This window comes from Acomys russatus, chromosome 1, assembly GCF_903995435.1.
Source record: "Acomys russatus chromosome 1, mAcoRus1.1, whole genome shotgun sequence".
Classification (NCBI taxonomy): domain Eukaryota; kingdom Metazoa; phylum Chordata; class Mammalia; order Rodentia; family Muridae; genus Acomys; species Acomys russatus.
Genome location: NC_067137.1, coordinates 9115659 through 9135030, shown reverse-complemented (window position 1 = coordinate 9135030; position 19372 = coordinate 9115659). Strand labels below are relative to the sequence as shown.

The 19372-nt window shown below is 41.1% G+C and overlaps 1 protein-coding gene across 1 annotated transcript in view; it reads right to left on the bottom strand.

The window, feature by feature from the left end:
- Positions 1–19372, bottom strand: part of Lrpprc (leucine rich pentatricopeptide repeat containing) — an 86206-nt gene that overhangs the window by 27734 nt on the left and 39100 nt on the right. The window contains exons 21-25 of the mRNA XM_051160825.1: positions 18298–18428; positions 17556–17641; positions 16013–16220; positions 7065–7189; positions 6514–6620 (exon numbers count right to left, since the gene is read on the bottom strand). Coding sequence (XP_051016782.1) covers positions 6514–6620; positions 7065–7189; positions 16013–16220; positions 17556–17641; positions 18298–18428 — 657 coding nt within the window. The remainder of the gene's footprint in view (positions 1–6513; positions 6621–7064; positions 7190–16012; positions 16221–17555; positions 17642–18297; positions 18429–19372) is intronic.

Here is a 19372-nt window from a genome sequence, read left to right as displayed (position 1 = left end):
CCTCTGAACATCTTACTGAATTTTAAACACTGCAGTTGAAAGCAGCAATAAAAAATGTAATAGAGACATGGGAAGAACCGGATCCTAATTTGGATGTTAAATATAACTTCAAAGGCCAGCTAATGTACATTAAAATCACAAGGTAACTGCTAGTTCTTTCTGATTTTTCTTACATATAATTTATTTAATGGACAGCAGGGTTAAATAGTCATGCTAATAGAAAGACTACCGTGTTTGTGTCTACCCAAGTTACTATTGCACCGCAGAGCTTTCTGCAGTTCTACTGCAACACTGGGCTCAACTGCATAGGTGGCGAGTTAAACAAAATGCTTTCATTACTCAGTAACTTCATTACGTCACTCTACAGGCACAACAAACATCTATGATGTTAACAAGATAAATATAAAATAATTTAAGTGGAAAAACATAACTGTTTTTCTGTGTTTCAACCTTCATATGAGCTTAAAATGGATTGAAACAGTACATTTTTACTTGTTTTTGTTTTTATTGCCAATATTAATGGAATGGTGGGAAAAAGAACCCCTGACATCAATAAAGCATGCTCCAGGGCCAATCCCTGAGCTAGTGCAATAGAAAGCAAAGCTATGTGCACAGGGCTCTGCGAAGAGTCAGCTCCTCTCTCCCTGCAGCTAGGCTAGACATGGGAGGACAATGGTGACGTGCCACTCAGCGGCCTTTGTAAATCTTCAGATGTGCACTTAAAGATCAGGTCTAGGAAAGAGCAAGTCACACGAACATCTGCTATCAGCAGTCACAAGCCTCTCCACCAGGGCTGTGGAGAAACATCAGAACTAGCACTGTCATGAGATTCTGTAAGTCTGAGAGAACATTATTAGCTTTTCAACACGGTGTATACAGACTTGAACTCTGACCCTATTAAAGAAGGCAAGTTGGGATAAAATTTTTGTTTTCATCAAGTAAAGAACGTAGAGTAACAAAAGCTGCATTTGAATCAAACTTCTATTGTTAACCCTGGAGCCATCAGAATGAGAGTCCCCTGCAGAGGACTGCAAACCGACCTCACATTCGGTATCAAATGGAAGGAAACAAGAGATGAAGAGATGGGGAAACAAAGTTAGACAAAGTTGTTTTGATAATTCAGAAGTTGGGGCAGGGTACCTGGAGAGCAGGAAGATGGATAGGGAAAAGCTGAGGGAGCCACAGTGCGTGGGACCCGTCCTGACTTCCTAACTCTACAGCCTGTATTCGGAACCTCTGTGTCTTTGCCCTCGCTGTTTCTCAGAGCTCCTGTGTGAGGCTCAAAGTCCCAGCTGTAGTTACACCGCCTAGCTGGTGGTGCGGGCCTGACTCCAGGGGAAAGAGGTCAGAGGTAAGAGAGCGCTCATCTCTGAAGACACCACTGCAGCACTTGCCCTGTGGCCTAGCTGCTACTGAGCCACCCAAGGCTAAGCATGACGCTAAACGGCAGGCTTCCTCACCAAGCCCTTCAGAGCATGTAAAACTGCACACCATCACTGAGCCTTTCCCGCTGACATATGCCATCTCTCTCTGAATTTAATTTTCAGTCTTGAAATAAAGTAGATGAGACAAAACACATCTTATTTTATGCTCTGTAATTAAGCCTGTGCCGGAAGGTAAGTATTTAAACTGCAACTGAAGGAATGAAGGAACAAATACCATCTTCTTTGACCATAATTTCTTTCTTTCTTTTTTTTTTTCCTTTTTTGGTTTTTCGAGACAGGGTTTCTCTGTGTAACCTTGGCTGTCCTGGACTTGCTTTGTAGACCAGGCTGTCTTCCAACTCACACTGATCCACCTGCCTCTGCCTCCCGAGTGCTGGGATTAAAGGCGTGTGCCACCACGCCCAGCCAACCATCATTTCTAAAAAGGAATGCTAGGCTAGAATTTGGAAGACCTGGTGACTACTCAAATCTCTAGCATGGTGAGCCAGAAGTGGGGGTGGGTCTTCACCTACACCAACATTTGTCTTCATTACCTCACTGGCAAGATACCACCTGAAGAAAATGGTCTGAAACCCAAAGGCGCTGGGACGTGGAGATGTGGGCAGTGACAGTGCAAGCTGAGGAGTGAAAGCTTTTATTGAGGGAGACAAAATGTGATCATTAAAATATTTAGAGAACCCTGTAATGAATTTCATGAGGGAAATGAAGGAGTAGCTGATTACAGTGAAATATTAAGATACATAAATCCATTAATTCCACTCATAACCGAAATAAGCCAATGTAGTAAGAGGACAGCGAGGCCACAGAGATGACTAGATGAGAAATTAAAATTGAGTCTTCTTCCTACCTGACATATTTTAAAATAAGACCTATTAATTTTTGTTGTTTTGTTTTCGAGACAGGGTTTCTCTGTATAGGCCTGGCTGTCCTCACTTTGTAGACCAGGCTGCCCTCAAACTTATAGAGATGCATCTGCTTCTGCCTCCTGAGTGCTGGGATTGCAGGCGTGCACCACATGTCCAGCCCAAGATTTGTAATTTATACTTGGTTCTATATATGGGCAGGGTGGGAGTATTAGAGTAAGGTACAGAAAGTACTTCACCAACTTTGCCTTCCTGACAGAACCAAGTAAGCTGTAACATGCTCTTAGTTGTTTAGTTCACTCCAGAATGTGCCATAAGGATGGCGGAGGTGGAGTCTCCAGAGGATGCGCTGGTAAAAGGGGCAAGTGTTCATCCAGCACAGGGAAGGATGGCATAGAGAGAGCACACCGACACTGAGTAAGTGTTGAACAATGCATGGACATCCTAGTTATCACAATGCTCGTGTCACCTTGTAATGTTCTAAGAGGCACAACAAAGAAGCGAGCACTCTCCTTCCATTGCACCTCGGCACTGCCGGCAGCTTCCTTGGCTTGGAATAATTTTATGTCATCAGTTCATCTTTTAGTCCTTCGCCCAGACACAAATTCCGTAGAAATATCTAGTCTGAAACAGCCCTTTTCTACAGAAATCTCCTTGCTAGTCAATACATTTTTTGTTTGTTTGTTTGTTTAGACAAGGTTTCTCTGTGTAGCCTTCACTGTCCTGGAGTCACTTTGTATACCAGGCTGGCCTTGAACTCACAGCGATCTGCCTTCCTCTGCCTCCCGAGTGCTGGGATTAAAGGTGTACGCCATCATGCCCGGCTGCCAATACATTTTTTTAAAAGGTCTATCTCAACAATGAGTCTTTAAGACAGAATCAAATTTGTTAAGTAAGGAAGCTGCTTAGATGCTATCAGTCACCTTAGCAGGAGGTTTCAGATGACAACCAAGGCATATCAACCACTTGTGGAAGGAGATGTTGTATTTTACATGTGAGTCAGCCTCCCTTGGTTCAGCTGACTACTGCTAATTGACACCATTACCCCGAGTATTACTATGGAAACGTCCCATGCCCACGTCCCTGAGATCCTCCTTCACCTCACCGTCTCATGCCCCAACTCACCCAGATCCCCAGCATCTGTTACTCTTTGAGTTAGCCCCATCTCCTTACTCTGGCCTTGAGGCTTTCTAACGTCTGGAAGCCATCTATCCTGCCAAAGTGTTCCCGGCCCTCTGTCTGCTTCCTAATCCTATTAAGTTCGTCAGTGCCTAAATGTCGCCATTCATTCCACACCTATCTCCTCCTGAAAACCCCCAAATTCCTTATGGGGCGGGGATGACTCTTCCTAAATGCTCAGACCGCCAATGTATTCCTCAAGTCAGTCAATACCTGCCTGCTATAGACAGAAATTAACTTTCACACCAATCTCTGTTCAAGGAGTCTCACTTTAGCTCCTCAAAGACTCATACTATTTAAGTTCATTTCACTGTTTTTCTCATTCCTTTTCCATTTGAAGAAGCTACTCACTGTAAAAATTCAGAAAATATCTAAGATATTTTTAAGGTCAGCTGTAATTCACCCTCCTATAATGATTTACATATAGAAATAAAATACAAGTTTATGTTAAAAATACTACATATCACATAATATATGTATACACACCAGCTGATTAAAAAAGGATTTATTTATTATTATATATGCAGTGCTCTATCTGCATGTACACCTGCAGGCCAGAAGAGGGCATCAGATCACATTATAGATGGTTGTGAGCCACCATGTGGTTGCTGGGAATTGAACTCAGGTCCTCTGGAAGAGCAGCCAGTGCTCTTAACTGCTGAGCCATCTCTCCAGCCTCACATCAGCTTATTTTAAAGCAGGTCATGCTATTTATAAATTCAATACTGCTTATATCTTTTTTCATTTGAAAACTTTAGGTATTTAACTTTAATATAACAAAGTGTTACAAATCCTCGCTAAAACTTAACCTCCATTAGTCACAAAACAAGAACAAAAATAAAATAAGCCTGTCCTTCCGTCTTGTCGATGAGACAGACCTTTAACATAGCCTCACCTATCACACTCCCCGCTGTCCCCTCTGCCCTGGCCAGTGCTGTGGTTCTAGTTATTTGTTACTTTTCTGTGTGGAGTGCATGTGTGGTTTATGCAAATGTCTATGCCTGTGCTTGCATGTGTGGAGGCCAGAGGTTGGCTCCAGATGTCTCCTCATTCTCTGAGACCATGTCTCTCTCTGAACCTGGAGATTACTGATTAGCTAGACTTGGCTGGCCAGCAACTCCCAGGAATTCTCCTGCCTCAGCCTTCTAATGATGGGATTGCAGGAAAATCTTACTATACCAGTGTTTTTAATGGGTGCTGGGGATGCAAAGAAAGCACTTTATCCATTCAGCCATCTGCTCAATTCCTACACAGAACTCACTATGCACTCAACAATTTTATACACACCCACTGCTTTTTAACGTAACAGTCTTTCCTAACTGATCCACACAGGCAAAGTTCTAAAGTATTAAAAGCCACTCTTCTCTTGCCTAGTTAGGTGATATTTGCGTGCCTCTTATTAAGCTTCACACTGAAATCATGTAGAATAAAGGAGACAAAAATAAATAAATAAATAAATAATCCCTACCTTTGAGGGGCATAGAATTAATATTATTGATCACTTACTATAATCCAGGGACTGTGCAAGCTGCTTTACACACATTATGTGATTGAGTCTTAAAGACAGATATTACATTCCGTCTTGTAGATAAAGCAGCTTAGGAAAGTTTAATAGATGCCAAAGGAAACTCACTATCATGCTTCTGCCGCTTTTTTGTTGGGTTCTGCTCCCACTGCGGGGTGAGGGCACAGACTTTTAGCCATCAGCGGCCCACGGACACCGTGGCACACACAGACACTGTGCCACACAAATAGAGTGGTAGACCAGGAGGAGGCCGAGAGGACACCCACCTTCAGATCTACTGAAACCGTTTTGTAGATACTACAAATTAACCATTTGAGTTTAGAAGCACAGTCTACGACACTGACAGGTATGCAGACAGACAAGACAGAGAAAAACCAAACAAAGTCCTGAATTAATTTCACAACCTCCTGTACTATATTTTTCTCTTCTTTATAACCATTTCAAGATGCAAGTCAGTCATTAAAGCCCAGGCCTTTAATCCTAGCAAATGGGAGGCAGAGGCAGGGGATCTCTGAGTTCCAGGAACCAGAGCTATTCCATAGTGAGACCCTGTCTTGAAAAAACAAACAAATAAATTTGAAGACACAATTTAGACTTTTTGGGTTCCCCACCTCCATCTTCAGCTCTATGAACAGGGGCAATTTAAAAACCTGGCACCCTGCACACTTTTAGAAAAAGAAAGGGTAGCAGCAAGCCAATGAGGGGTTGTTAATACAGCAATGATGTGGTTGTTTCGATGGCGCGTCATCGTGGTTCTCCTTACAGCGGCTCGTCTACTTTCTATGGTGTGTTTATTGACGAGACAGAGGACTGTTTGAAGATGAAATTAATCACCATGTGGACAGGCTTTACATTAGCTTTTCTTTATTAATTCCAGGAAGAAAAAAAATTCAGAAAAGCCTAGATAAAGTATACTAATCCTAAAGAGGCCAGGTTTGTCACCTGTTTCCTATAAGCTGCTTACCATAGTGGGGACAAAAAAAACAAAAAACAAAAAACAAAAAATAAAAAATAAAAAAGGAAAGGAAGAAAGAAAATTTAAATTAAATGCCAAACCACTGCAGACAGCACTTGTTGGGCTGATTAACTTGTAGACAAGCATTACAAATAAGTCTGAGCCTGGTCTGCAGCAAATTGAATTTTACTGCTTTTAAGAACAAAGAATTCTTTAGCAAAGAGGATTAGCAACTTTACACCCAGGAATACCAGGGTAATTTAATTGTTTCACAATTCAAGATTTAATATGCAAATATCATTTTGATATATAACAGTGAATTTAGCAAAGTGAGGAAACAAATTCAATATACAGCCAGACTGTCTTTTCTGAACTGTAATTATATACAACAAAGCTGGCCGAGCCACCCTCCTCCCATTACTGGTGGGATTGAATTCTATTAACATGAATCAGAACGAGGATACTTAAAGGTTAACATTTTTAACATGTATTCTAATTAAGAGTCTAAATAGCTGTACATTAAGATAGCAAAGTTAAAACTCCTACCTCAATGATCTTCTTGGCCTCTTTGTAATTTCCCGTCTGCAGGAAGGCAAAGAAGAGGTCGTACAGCATTGTCATTTCGCCTTGCTCTTGGCTTACGAAGTCCATTGCTGGACAGCAGAGAAGGAGAAACACAGAGATCGTAAGAAAAACATAGGGCGACAGTATCCTGAAATTCTAGGTAGATAAAAGAGAACAAATATGGAGACTAGTAAGCCTGTAGCTTTATCTATTTACAGTCACAGTCCTTGTCTGGCAGCACCTATGGATGGCCTTACATACTAAAGGCTAGCTTTAAAGAGAATGGTGAGGGGAAGACTAAACAGTAGTGTATAGTCATAAAAGCAGATGGCCAACAAGTGCACATTTATAGCAGAGAAACAATATACCCCAGGGAACAGATATGAACACCAGAGCGTTCCAGATGCAGAACTGCTTCCTTTCGGAAGTCCGATAGTTTCTCTGGAAGTGTTCGTCTGCTCTCAATTTTCCTTTCCCATCTCCTCACGTAGATTAAAGATATAAGAAGAAAATGTTATTTGACAGGTACTAACCTTTTTGGATTAAATCCGTCTCGCCTTTCTCTATTAGCTTACATAAGACATCATGCATCCTGGGTAATATTTTATATTTTTCATGGCAGGCAATGCTGGCTTCAAGAGCAGCATGTAAATCACCCCTTGGAAAAATAAATTGACAATGATGAAAAAATTATCAAATTCACTTTAGGCTCCAGAAACAATGTAGACAGATATAATGAGCAAAGAAACTGTCAACAACTAAACTTTATTTTAAAAGAAAGAAACAAACAAACAAAAAAAAACCCACTAAGCTCAAATGGAAAGAATGGAAAGCACAGAACTACACCTGTTCAGGTGACAGTCACCACTTTCCCTGATTTATTACTTTGCTTCCTAAATAGTTTTTCTTTGGGGAACAGGAGCTGGGCAGGGGAGGAGAGGATGACAAGATGAAGGCCTTCTCTAATTTTATTGCATATGTACAATCTGGCTGTGTATAATAAATTGTATCAGGCTGTTATTGTTGAAGGCAAGGACTACCGTCACATAATCGTCCCCACCACATTAGGTTCCTCTGTGACTACCCAGTTTCACTGGGAAGCTGCAGGCAGCTCTCAGGCGTGTGCAAGCACTTGGCAATGCTACCAGAGTATTGTTCATCCCACAGCCTTACTGGGTAAATGGAAACAGCCTGAGGTTCAGATGGACAAAAACTGTTCCTCCTAAAACTACTACGCACCGCTTTTTTTGGGGGGCAGGGGTTGGGGTAGGGGGGTGGTTTCGATACACGGTCTCTCTGTGTAGCCTTGGCTGTCCTGGACTCGCTTTGTAGACCAGGCTGGCCTCAGACTCACAGCGGTACACCTGCCTCTGCCTCCCGAGTGCTGGGATTAAAGGTGTGCGCCACCACGCTCGGCTCTGTCTTTAGAAGGTAAACTTGAAAATTCTGCTTCATTTTAAGTCATGGCACTTTTTTAAAATGTGGTACTTAAAGGATATTTTCACAAAGCGCGTTGCAAGATATTTTCGTGGGTCTTCAAAATTCCTTTTTCCTTTGAAAGGACAAGTGGTGGTGTGAAGGGCCCTGCGAGAGCCATGGAGGTAAGACATAACTCTCAGGGCCAGTGCCGCTCTTTGCTTTTCTCTCTCTTTTCTTTTCTTTTCTTTCTTTTTTTTTTAAGAGCCAATGAGGCCCCTAGAACCATGGCTTTGCCTGAAGAGTAGGGTAAGCAGATGGTGGCACTGGAGGCAGGTTCCTGGACTTCCCACTCTCAGCTAAAGTACTTCACTGTATACTATGTTGTGAAATTACCACTGCTTCCAGGGAAATTATTTGTTATAGGAGAAGAGACTACACATTAAAAAAAGAGAGAGAGAGAGAGATGGACAGGTGGTGGTGGCCTTTAATTCCAGCACTTGGGATGCAGAGGCAGGCCGATTTTTGTGGGTTTGAAGACAGTCAGGACTGTTACACAGAGAAACCCTGTCTCAAAACAAAATAACAACAACAAAACAAACAGAGAGGGAGGGAAGGACGAAGGGAGGGAGGGAGAGAGGGAAGGAGAAAGAGAGAGCACTCATACGGCAGCTCACAGCTGTCTATGACTGCAGTTCCAGGAGATCTGGTGCCCGCACACAGACATATATGCAGACAAAACACTAATGTACATAAACTAAAATAAATACATCTTTAAAAAATGCTTTTTTTTTTTTTTTTTTTTTGGTTTTTTCGAGACAGGGTTTCTCTGTGTAGCCTTGGCCATCCTGGACTCACTTTGTAGACCAGGCTGGCCTCGAACTCACAGCGATCCGCCTGCCTCTGCCTCCCGAGTGCTGGGATTAAAGGCGTGCGCCACCACGCCCGGCTTATTTTTTTTAAAAAGAAGATGAAGTATTATTTTTAAAGCACAGTTCAAGATACAGACAAAAAGCCAGGCATAGTGGTGCACCCCTTTAATCCCAGCACTCAGGGAGGCAGAGGCAGTTGGAGCACTGTGAGTTTGAGGCCAGCCTGGTCTACAAAGCAAGTCCACGACAGCCAAGGTTGTTCTGAGTCCTGAGTCCAGGACAGAAAATCTGTCTCAAAAATAAAAAGTGAAAATTATGCAGATAAAAAGTACACTTGATCCCAGCAGTCAGGAGGTAGAGGCAGGCAGATTGCTGTGGGTTTGAGGCCAGCCTGGTCTACAAAGTGAGTCCAGGACAGCCAGGGTTACACTGAGAAACCCTGTCTCAAAAAACCAAAAAGTCCATTTGGTGACAATCAGAGATTCTCCCTCTGGAGCCACATTCTCTTCCACAAGTCAGCAGTTCTCACAGAAGAAAGCCTTTTATAGTTTACATTTTGCCCACTGTACAAGGGTTGTATTGTCCTATATCAGATTACTATTTTTTCCCTAGATTAATATTGTAAGCTGTGCTAAGAGAGTAAACGACACAGAAGTGCTCCCTGTGACGATGCAGGGAGGTGTGAAATGAACCTGCCGTGAAGGGAAGTCTGCCGTACCCTGCACCAAGTCCTGTTTACAGTGCATCTTCTGGCACCCCACTGAGTCATTTGAATTTTTGTCATTTGGGGTGAAGACTAAATTGCAGGTTAATTTCAAAACCGAAAGTAGATGTTGCAGGCTAGATTACTGTCATATGAAGGAAATGCTATAGTAGCTCCCACATATGCTACAGAGCTCCATGTAATCAGTATTTTCCTTTGCTTCAGACAGAGGCGCAGTTACTGCCTTCCTACAGTTCTTCATGGAAAACTAGGAACACATCTGTAAGAGGTAAACTAACACACACCATTTTTCTAAATGGAAGATTTGCTTTTTCAGATGGACTCCTAAACTAGGACAGCACTGTCTCAACTCTATTTCCCCTACATTAGGTCAAAACTATCAATAAATGAATGAATAATTGTTCTGTCAATCAAAAAGACATGCTAATAGTCCTTGGTCTCCAAATATATGCTTCTGAGGATTATACATGCTTAGAACAACACAAGAGAAACGCGAAAATAATTCATACATTTGCCAGTAATTTTAGACACCAATGTTATCACTCCTTAGGCTCCTGACGGAGTAAATCCAACCTACAAAACACTCCCTATAAACTGGACTTAAGACAGAGATAAAGTAGATGACTAGCTGGTTCCTTGCCATCTCTTCTACATGCACTTTGTGGGTGGTGGTGTCACTTAAAGCATAAAAGTTTACATTCCTCATGTCTTTCCTGTCATCCTGATGTTTTCTGGCAGAGCTTGAAAACAGGCGGTGAAAATTAAAATGTGTACATCCACAGGACTGCAGACTCTGACCCTGCACTGAGAGTTCTGTACCAAGTGGGGTGGAAGGCAGGTCTGCCAGGTTCCCAGCTGCGTCTCATCTTTGCTGAGCAGGCTCACGTGTCATGTACATGTGTCACTTCAGCAGCACTGGTGTTAGACAGAATGAAAGCTTTAAGAACAGCAAAAGAAAAAACTTCCTAGACAAATGTAGAATGGCGCGAGGCCAAGTAGCACACTGCGGCTCTTGACCAGCACCTACTGTAGGCCTGCTGCAGCCGGTACACCAGGAATGTCTGGAAACACTTACAAATAACAAGCCTTTGAATGAAATCTTTTAATACGTTAAATCTATATTCAAAACTTTCAATCTGTTATTTCAAGTCTGCTATGTCCCTCCGGTTTTGTACACAACTGTAAAGTTTATTCCACAAAAAACAAGTTCCAGCAATTGTTCTTTTTTCACAAACCAGATAACACACATACGCACACATATTTGCACTATCTTTAATGAGTAGAAACCCTGTTAAAAATATATATTGAAGGACCACATAAAACAATTCTCATAGCTAAAACAGTATTTTAACGTAAAACAAAACAACTTAAAAGTGTTACCAAATCATGTGAAATAAGATAAAACTAGAAGAAAAAAATGATTCTTTAATTCTAATTTTTTTTTTTAAGGTTTTTCGAGACAGGGTTTCTCTGTGTAGCCTGTCCTCTGTGTTTCTCTGTGTAGGCTGTCCTAGACTCACTTTGTAGACCAGCCTGGCCTCGAATTCACAGTGATCAGCCTACGTCTGCCTCCCGAATGCTGTGATTAAAGGCGTGCACCACCACGCCCATTAAGGACACATATACATTCCTAATAGGATACACATCTAGGAAGTAATTTAAAAACTTTAAAAAAAAAAAAAAAAGAGTTGCATTTATTAACCAGAGTGTCCCACTCAATATTTATTTGAGTCTGTGTTTCATTTTAAGGAAATATGACTATGCATATAAGCCATACATTTGTTTCAGTGCACAGAATTAAGAAGCGCCGTGATGCATGCCCACATGGCAAATCAAGGTTGCCTATTACTTGAGTCTTTAATAGGAAATGGAAATGAGCTATAACATCAGCAACAAACACACATACTCAATCAGGTGCATGCATGCCGAACACCTACTCCCAGGAAGCACCTGCCCCTGACAACTGTCTCCCTAAAGTACCAGGAGCCAAGTTCTGCTCCCTGAAAGGCCTTCATGATGCTGTCATTCACGAGTTCCAAGATTCTGAACCTCTGTGACTGGAAGGCCTGTGTCACTCTCTAGTCACATCTTTAGCTTTTGACTTGGTCTCCTCAGACATCGGTAGGAAGTAACTTTCGAATCCAAGGTAGATACATAATTAAAGCAGCAGCAACAACAACAACAAAAAGATGCCAAATACTGGTTTTTAATTGGAATAAAGTACTTAACATTATGTATAAAGTACCAGTGAAGTAGTAATTTCCTGAAAGACTCTCAAATCTGAAATCATCAGAGATAAGCAGATCAAGGAGGCAGGAGGCTTTTAAAACAAACAAACAAAACAACCTAAAAACAGCTATGTTCAGAATGGGGGAAGCCGGTCAGGAGGAATCATCGCCTTCCCAAACTTTGTTCAGACAGAGGACCAGCACCTTCAAAGAGCCAAATAAACGGCTGGGTTTTTGTTGTTGTTTTCGCCCTGGTTCATCATCTACAGATGAGAAATCTTCAAGGCGACTGGTGTTGCAATTACAACTAATCCTCCCCAAAAAATTAACTGTGTTGAAGGCTTTGTAATTTCCCTAGGTACAATTTAGCTGTCACTTACTTTAAAATTTACTCAAACATGCGTTGGGAACAGCGCTAACTTCACATGTCAAGTGCTTTCCAGCCAATTGAGTCTAAACTGGAAGTCGGTGTTAAACAACTGAGTGATTAGACAAGATAGCTCATTTCCCTGCTCTTTTGTTCAGAGTAAAATGCCACATTTACATTATCAGGCTCAACAGGATTTTCTGACAGAGGGAGAAAAAAACCTTCCTGCACACTGTCCGTAAGGAGCTCCTGAAGCCTGCCATTAACAATCATCCTTCCAAAAGCAGTAGCCATGAATGTAACTTAATTACGACCCAATGATCCTTGACGAAGAATCATCTTATCACTGTCCTGTCCCCCAGGGCAGATGAAGCACTTTTTGTCCTGTGACACTTGGTGATGCTAAACTCTTAATTGCAATAATGGAGTAAAAGAGCCAAGCCTCCTTAGTTTCCTTTCAACATATAAAGAGCCTTACTCTGGAAGGCAAGCATTCCCACATATAATAAAAGTATCCAGTACAAATGAAGACCCTCACATTAAAGGGGAGGGTTTACCACGGAATAAGCAGCATTTTAGAAATGTGCCTCATTTATTTAACATATATGCAGCTAGGCTATACTGTTGCAAAATTTAAGTTTTTTACAAGCTCGTCTTAGGGAAATTGTGACGTTTATGAAGAACAACATTAATTTATCAAGAGCACTGGGAAGAGAAGTGAACTGTATCCGTGCATCTCTAGATTATAGCACAAATCAGCACACAAAAAAAACTCCTTAATGGAAAGCAGAAATCACAGCGCCTTCATCATCCGCCTCCGATAATTCGGTTAAGCAGCCTCGGGAGCTTTCCACATGCCACGGAGCCAAAAGGATCACACCAGGCATGTGAGTCTGCAGCGGCATCACACGCTCTTACTGATTTCATTTCCTTTACTATAGCGTGAAGATTACTCAAAGGCTCTTTTAACTCGTTTTAAACAAGCTCTTTCTCCTTTAGTAACTGAGGACCTCTGCCATCTCCCAGAGTCAATCAGGAGTTGAATAAAATGGATAAAACGTACAATTCCTTATAATTAAGCAAACATAGGACTATATCTTGGTTTCCCTTGTCAAATGCATATAAACAAAATGCACTGTTTCCAAATCCACAAAGCATTTTTGCAGCCTACAAGTAGCAATAAGCTAACATGGTGTCATTTCCTCTGTGTTTTATCAAATATTAGAAAAGTCAGTTCAAAACGAAAGCCGACAGAATCTTAACAGCTTGCTTCACAACGTGTATGAAAAAAAGAGTCTCTTGTGGTGACATGCCAGAAAGAGTCTTGTCTTTAAATGAAAGAATGGAGATCTTTTAAATGTTCTAGAATTGTTTTCATAATTTTATCCCAAGTTTGAATAAATAAGGCTCATTTTGCAGGTGAGCTCGTAACCTGCTGGAGTGAATTCTGTGGTATTATTGAAAAGTGAATGTTATTAATCAAATAAAATAGTTGTGGCCACTGGGTAGCCTAGTGTAGTTAATCCTGGGACTTGTCATGATTCTAAATTAATTAGCTATCTTCTATCAGTTGGGCAAGATATAATTGAATAAAAGTTTCAAAGTCGGTATTTTATCCCAGTTTTTCCCGATAAATGCAGGGCTGTGGGGGGAAGAGTAGCTTTGTAAATATGACGTTTCCTTTGTTTGATTTTTATTATTCTCATGAAATCTAAAGCAGTCAACATCATGTTTTTAGTATGATAGATCAAACAGAAAGACCTTGTCATGGAGACTCTCTGTAAAGACAAAACAAAACAAACAAACAAACAAAAAAACCAAACGAAACCCCAGAATAATAGGAAAAAAATGAAGAAAATCCTCACACAGAAGGTAATAATTTCTCTAAGTGTCTGGATACAATGACACCATTTTAAAAAAGGTACTGACTTAGATTTCCTCAGCCCAGCTGACAAAGACAGCCAAATGTGGTGGAGACAAGCCTCTGACTGTCCCAAACACCCACAAGCACGGGGCGTGCTGCAGGGGGACGCCGTTGCACTGGCCGCCCAGCCCTTCTCATTCCCCTAGGCTCAGCAGTCCTAGCTGCAGACCTCTTTTGCAAAACTTTCACGTCTTCTCCGTCTTCAAAGTGTTCTGTTTGTAAGATACTTTTCTGCCATGACCTCGTTTTCTTTGTTAGTTATTTGGTTTTGCCCAGTAGTGTAGGAGGGCCTAATTCTTCTGGGCACTGGGCCCATTTCTTTCAAATCTCTGTACAGAATTCCACATGCAATTTGCAGAGATGGGCCTTTTAAACAATCAAAAAATTCCACCAGGAAGCATATTAATTATAGGATTTCTATTTAAAGCTGGCTGTGACTATGAGAACTCAGTAACACAGCAGTGTTTGACTCACACCTCTTGAAAAGAATGTAACACTGAGATTGTGAAGGTAAAGATCTGTACAGTCATTCATCTTGGTAACTGTTTATGATCGGATGACCATGTGCACATCCAATATAAATACACATTTCCTAACCCGAAGCTAGTCAGCAGGGACACGTTCACTCCCAACACTCTCATTCATTATGGTCAGTCACTATACTACCTAAGAAAACTAAAACTACCAGAAATTATGAGACAATGAAACCCATTAAAATATAAAGTCAGTTTTTCTCTGGCATTGGTAAAACAATAAATGCCACAGAAAAATTAGAAAACCCCAATCACAAAACAAGCAGATTACAAACCACATTACACCATGGAATGAGTGACAAGCAGATAAGGTGTAGGAAATTAAAACACCTACAATAAAAGGTAAGGGTGCTTAGCCAATCTTACAGGAACGTTTCCTTGTTAGAAAGAACACTGACCTATGACTTGTTCTTGCAAGTAACAGCTTAAACTGGGTACCAACTAAAAAGAGCACTGCAGAGGAAAAGAATTTCAGTCTCAGAAAATCTCACCTTAGCAACAAAATTCATTGTTCCATAAAGAGAAATGCTTCTCAGAGCTAGAGCACCTATCTGGTACACGTAGCTGGAGAGCAGACAGAGGAGGAACGTCCGGAGATACTGTCCCCTGGATAACAGCCACGGGCTTAAGAAAGAAGCTCCACAAATCCTTGTTTCTTATAGTCATTGTGCTGGGCGCAGTGGTGCACGGCTGTAATCCCAGCACTCAGGGAGGCAGAGGCAGGTGGATCTCTGTGAGTTTGAGGCCAGCCTGGTCTACAAAGAGAGTCCAGGACAGTCAAGGCTCTGGGTAACAGGGAATCCCTGTCTCAAAACACCAACACCCTCCCCCCAAAAGTGAGTCTTATAGTCATTAATAACCAGCACTTATTATACTCAAGACTTAGAAGAAAATTTGTATTTACATATTTACTTCTTTAGAAACAGGGTTCTCAATGTATAGCCCAGAACTCATAGAGATGTGCCAGCCTTTGCCCCGCCGCCCCCCTCCCTGCCCACGTGCTGGTATAAAAGGTGTGCACCACCATGTCTGACCTGTTTTTAGTTTTTGAAGTTAGGGTGTTGCCCTGTAGCTAAGGCTGTCTTACAACTCACTACATAGCCCAGGCTGGTCTGAACTTAGACTAAGCCTCCAGCCTCAACCTCCAGAGTGTTGAGATTATAGGTATGTGCCATCACAGCCGACCACAGGTACCACAGGTACCACTTCGTGTAGTGCCATCATATGTTCCTTAAATACAACAGCAGTCGCCAGGGATCAGGCCGCTGGTGTGTGACGGGATACCTAGTCTACTTCAGTGCGCTTACTCGTCAGCAAATGACCCTCAAGGCTCCCACATCAGAGCACTAGTAGAGCAGACACCAAAACGAGCAGGTTCATTCTGGCAATTCCAACGTCCAACATCCAATTCACTTACTTTTCCAGGTGCACGGTGACCAGTGGGAAGCTTATGCTGGTGGATGGCTGTGCTAACCCAAGAGTCACGATGGCTTCGTGCAACTGTTGTACTGTTTCAGTTTCACCTCTGAAAGCTGCACCATTTAGGATGTGGAGAAAGGACAAGACTGTTGTATCTCTGATAACAACATCCTTCTCTTTCATCTCCTTTAGAATGTTAATAGCATCTACAATGAAGGAACACAAAAGACCCTTAGGTAATTTCATGTAGGGAAAACAAACTGCTATTAAAACAGCATTTCATGCCCGGCAGGAATGGAAATTCTAGTGTATAATGCCGATTTCAAGTTAATTACTACTTGCATTTCTAAACGAGACTACAATTATAAATCCACAATAGCATGGTTTTATCATTTCCCTGCAACTTTGACTACAAATTATAGATAGGGCCCTCGTGCCCACTCTGCACCACACAGCCCTGTATGGTGCGCCCTGTGGCTGTAAGATCCTCCTAAATGGATGCTTTTATCGTTCCGAGCTAACATCTGCTAAATCACACCATTGTTTCTTCAGCAGATGGCTTGTCAGGAGGCCAGATAATAAAGATGTGTTTACACTGTATATACAGCCAGACTAATGGTCTGATACCGATAGGGCCTGTTTGCTATGTCGATACTAATTAGCCAAGCAGAGCCAATGAAAGCTTTCCAAAAGACTGCACGTTAATACATTAGATTCATTAAGCTTCATTAGAAAGGCAGAAACAAACATTTTACGATATGGAATAAGTGCATTTTTATGTTTGTTCTCAACTATTACATAGACAAAATGTTTTGACCACTTCACAAAAAGTAATTTTAAAAAACAGGTTAATTTGTGTTAGAAAGACTTCCTAGGAAAAATGTCAACATTCAAATCAAGTAATTTCCCCTTCTGTCTCTTCTAAAAATCAAAGAAAGGGGATGTAAAGAGAAAGTTCCAATATAAAGCAATAGGAACACCAAGAACCTGTAACAGGAAGACAATTACCAAGTGCAATTAATTGTATTATTGAGCTTAGCAATTTTTCAACGAGGAAATTAGAGCATGCAAAATATCCGTGTAATCAAATTCTCTTTTCAACTAAAATAGACATTTCGTTAATGTTGCTAAAGGTTAAGACAAAACTGCACAGCTCAGATTCTTATCTATCGGGTCGTATCTGCAGGTTTTATGTTCAGCCTTCAGATCTTTTTAAGCAAAAACAAAGCCATTAGTGCAGGCATATAAGCAAATTGTGCCATAAGTCATGATCTTCAAACTCGATCCGAACGGCAATGCTAATAAAAACGAGCTGTAGAAATGCGAAAGGCACTGAGCTGTGCAAATGTAAGTGACAAGCTTGCCAATCCATTAAAGCTAATGGCCTGCACTGTCCAGGCAGCTCTGGTCCAATTCACATGCAAATCTGTATGCAAAGTGTTCGAGCACTTTGTAGGACATGATACGCCATTAATATCAATTCACGCGCTATTCCAGTGGCCTCGACTGGCATCGAGTCTTCCCTACGTCCTGGGGCTTACCTTGGAGCTTGCCATGCTTTCCCAGTACTTTCACAAGGCCCACGTACTTGGCAGTGTCAAGAACCGCAGAAGGATCTAGTCGATCACTATTTGAAAAGGCCACAATTATGTTACCTAACTACAGAAAGGATAGTGGCGTTCATTTTACTACTTTACAAAAGCTAAGCAAACATTTTCAATTGTGATAATGGCTTTGACATATAACATGTTTGGAACCAACATGTCCAAATTCAAAGTTAATTACAGCCACGACTGCAAAAGCAAAAATGCAGAACCACAGATGTAGCCTCACTATACCATTACACAGGAAGTTGCTGATGAGGACACACTTGGCCTTTACAGCCCTTCTCATGATTCTAGCTGTCAATGTAAACACTCAAATACTAAAATTATTATTTCCATATTATAAATCTATGAGTAAGGAAAAACAAAAGATTCCTGGGAACAGACATGATTTTGTATACAACACCACATAGAAAAGGAAACATATTACATTCATAAGAAAGTTACCATTGCCACTCCTTGGCTTGGAGAGCTAGAATGTTTACCAAACTGAAAAGCCCCAGCAGAAAGCATGAGGTAATTAACCACAGAGCCCTTCTGGCACAAAACTTAACAAACAAACAAACCACTGAAAACAGAAGAGGTTTTTTTTTTTTTTTTTTTTTTTTTTTTTTATGTAAAAGTAACATTCGGGCCATGCAATCCACCCAGGGTGTTAAGCGTCTACCAGGGAACTTACAATTCTTGTTTCAAGTTCAGTGCGTCTTCTGCATTATCATGTCGACAGCACAGATTTATTAAAGCTGCATAGCCACCAATAACCATGTGTGACTCATATTTTGCTTTCACTTCAAGGGCCTTTTGCATATTCTAAAATAAAAAGATATAGTGAAAAACAAGAAAATAATATAAGGTAAAAATATGGTTTTTATTATGGTGTTTATATATGGTGAAAATATCACCTTTTTTGTTATGGTGTTCAGAGTTTAGAAAAAGTTAACAGTACTTTTAAAAAGATGGCTTTATACACTTAACCCTGCCCCTAGAGGTGTGTGTATACATACACCCATCCACCCACACACCCACACATATAAAACAAGCATAAATGTAAGTACATACATATATATATAAGCTTAAAAGATATGTGATTTGCAATTAAAAATTAGACTATTAAAGTATTTCCTAAGTCTGCCCTAACAATTTAATTTCCAGAGGTAGAAAGACACATAATTGAAAAGACACATAATTGAAATGTGACAGAATCTGTTTTGGAATGTAACAGTGCCACGGTATCATCTCAAAGTTAGTTAGTTTCCCCATCCAATCACAGGCGCAGGATCACCACGCTGAAGCAGAAGCAGCAGTGTGGGGTCCCCACGACCGCAGACTCACTGACACCAACACTAAGTGCGGCTGTGCGCCTGCTGCACACGGCAGTGGACCCTTTATCTCAGAAAGCTTTTTCCTAGCGGGAAAATGGAATTTCAATCCCTGCATTAACAAGCTCGTTAGATTTGACTTGCAAATGACGGCTGCATGTATCAGTTGCCTGACAATCTGGATAGGAGAGACCGGAGCCATGGCTTGAAAGGCCATTTGGCATGTATGATAAACCTATCACGCTGTTACCACCACTCACTCCGCAGATTATCATAAACAAACTACAGCAACCCGAAAACATGCCATTCAAGGTGTCGCCGAAATTAGTTAACCTTTCATTTAATTGCACTGCTCAAGCATGACACATAATAATAAAGTGTAAAAATCATAAACATTTTATTTGGCTTTACTTACTGTGGTCTATATAGACTATT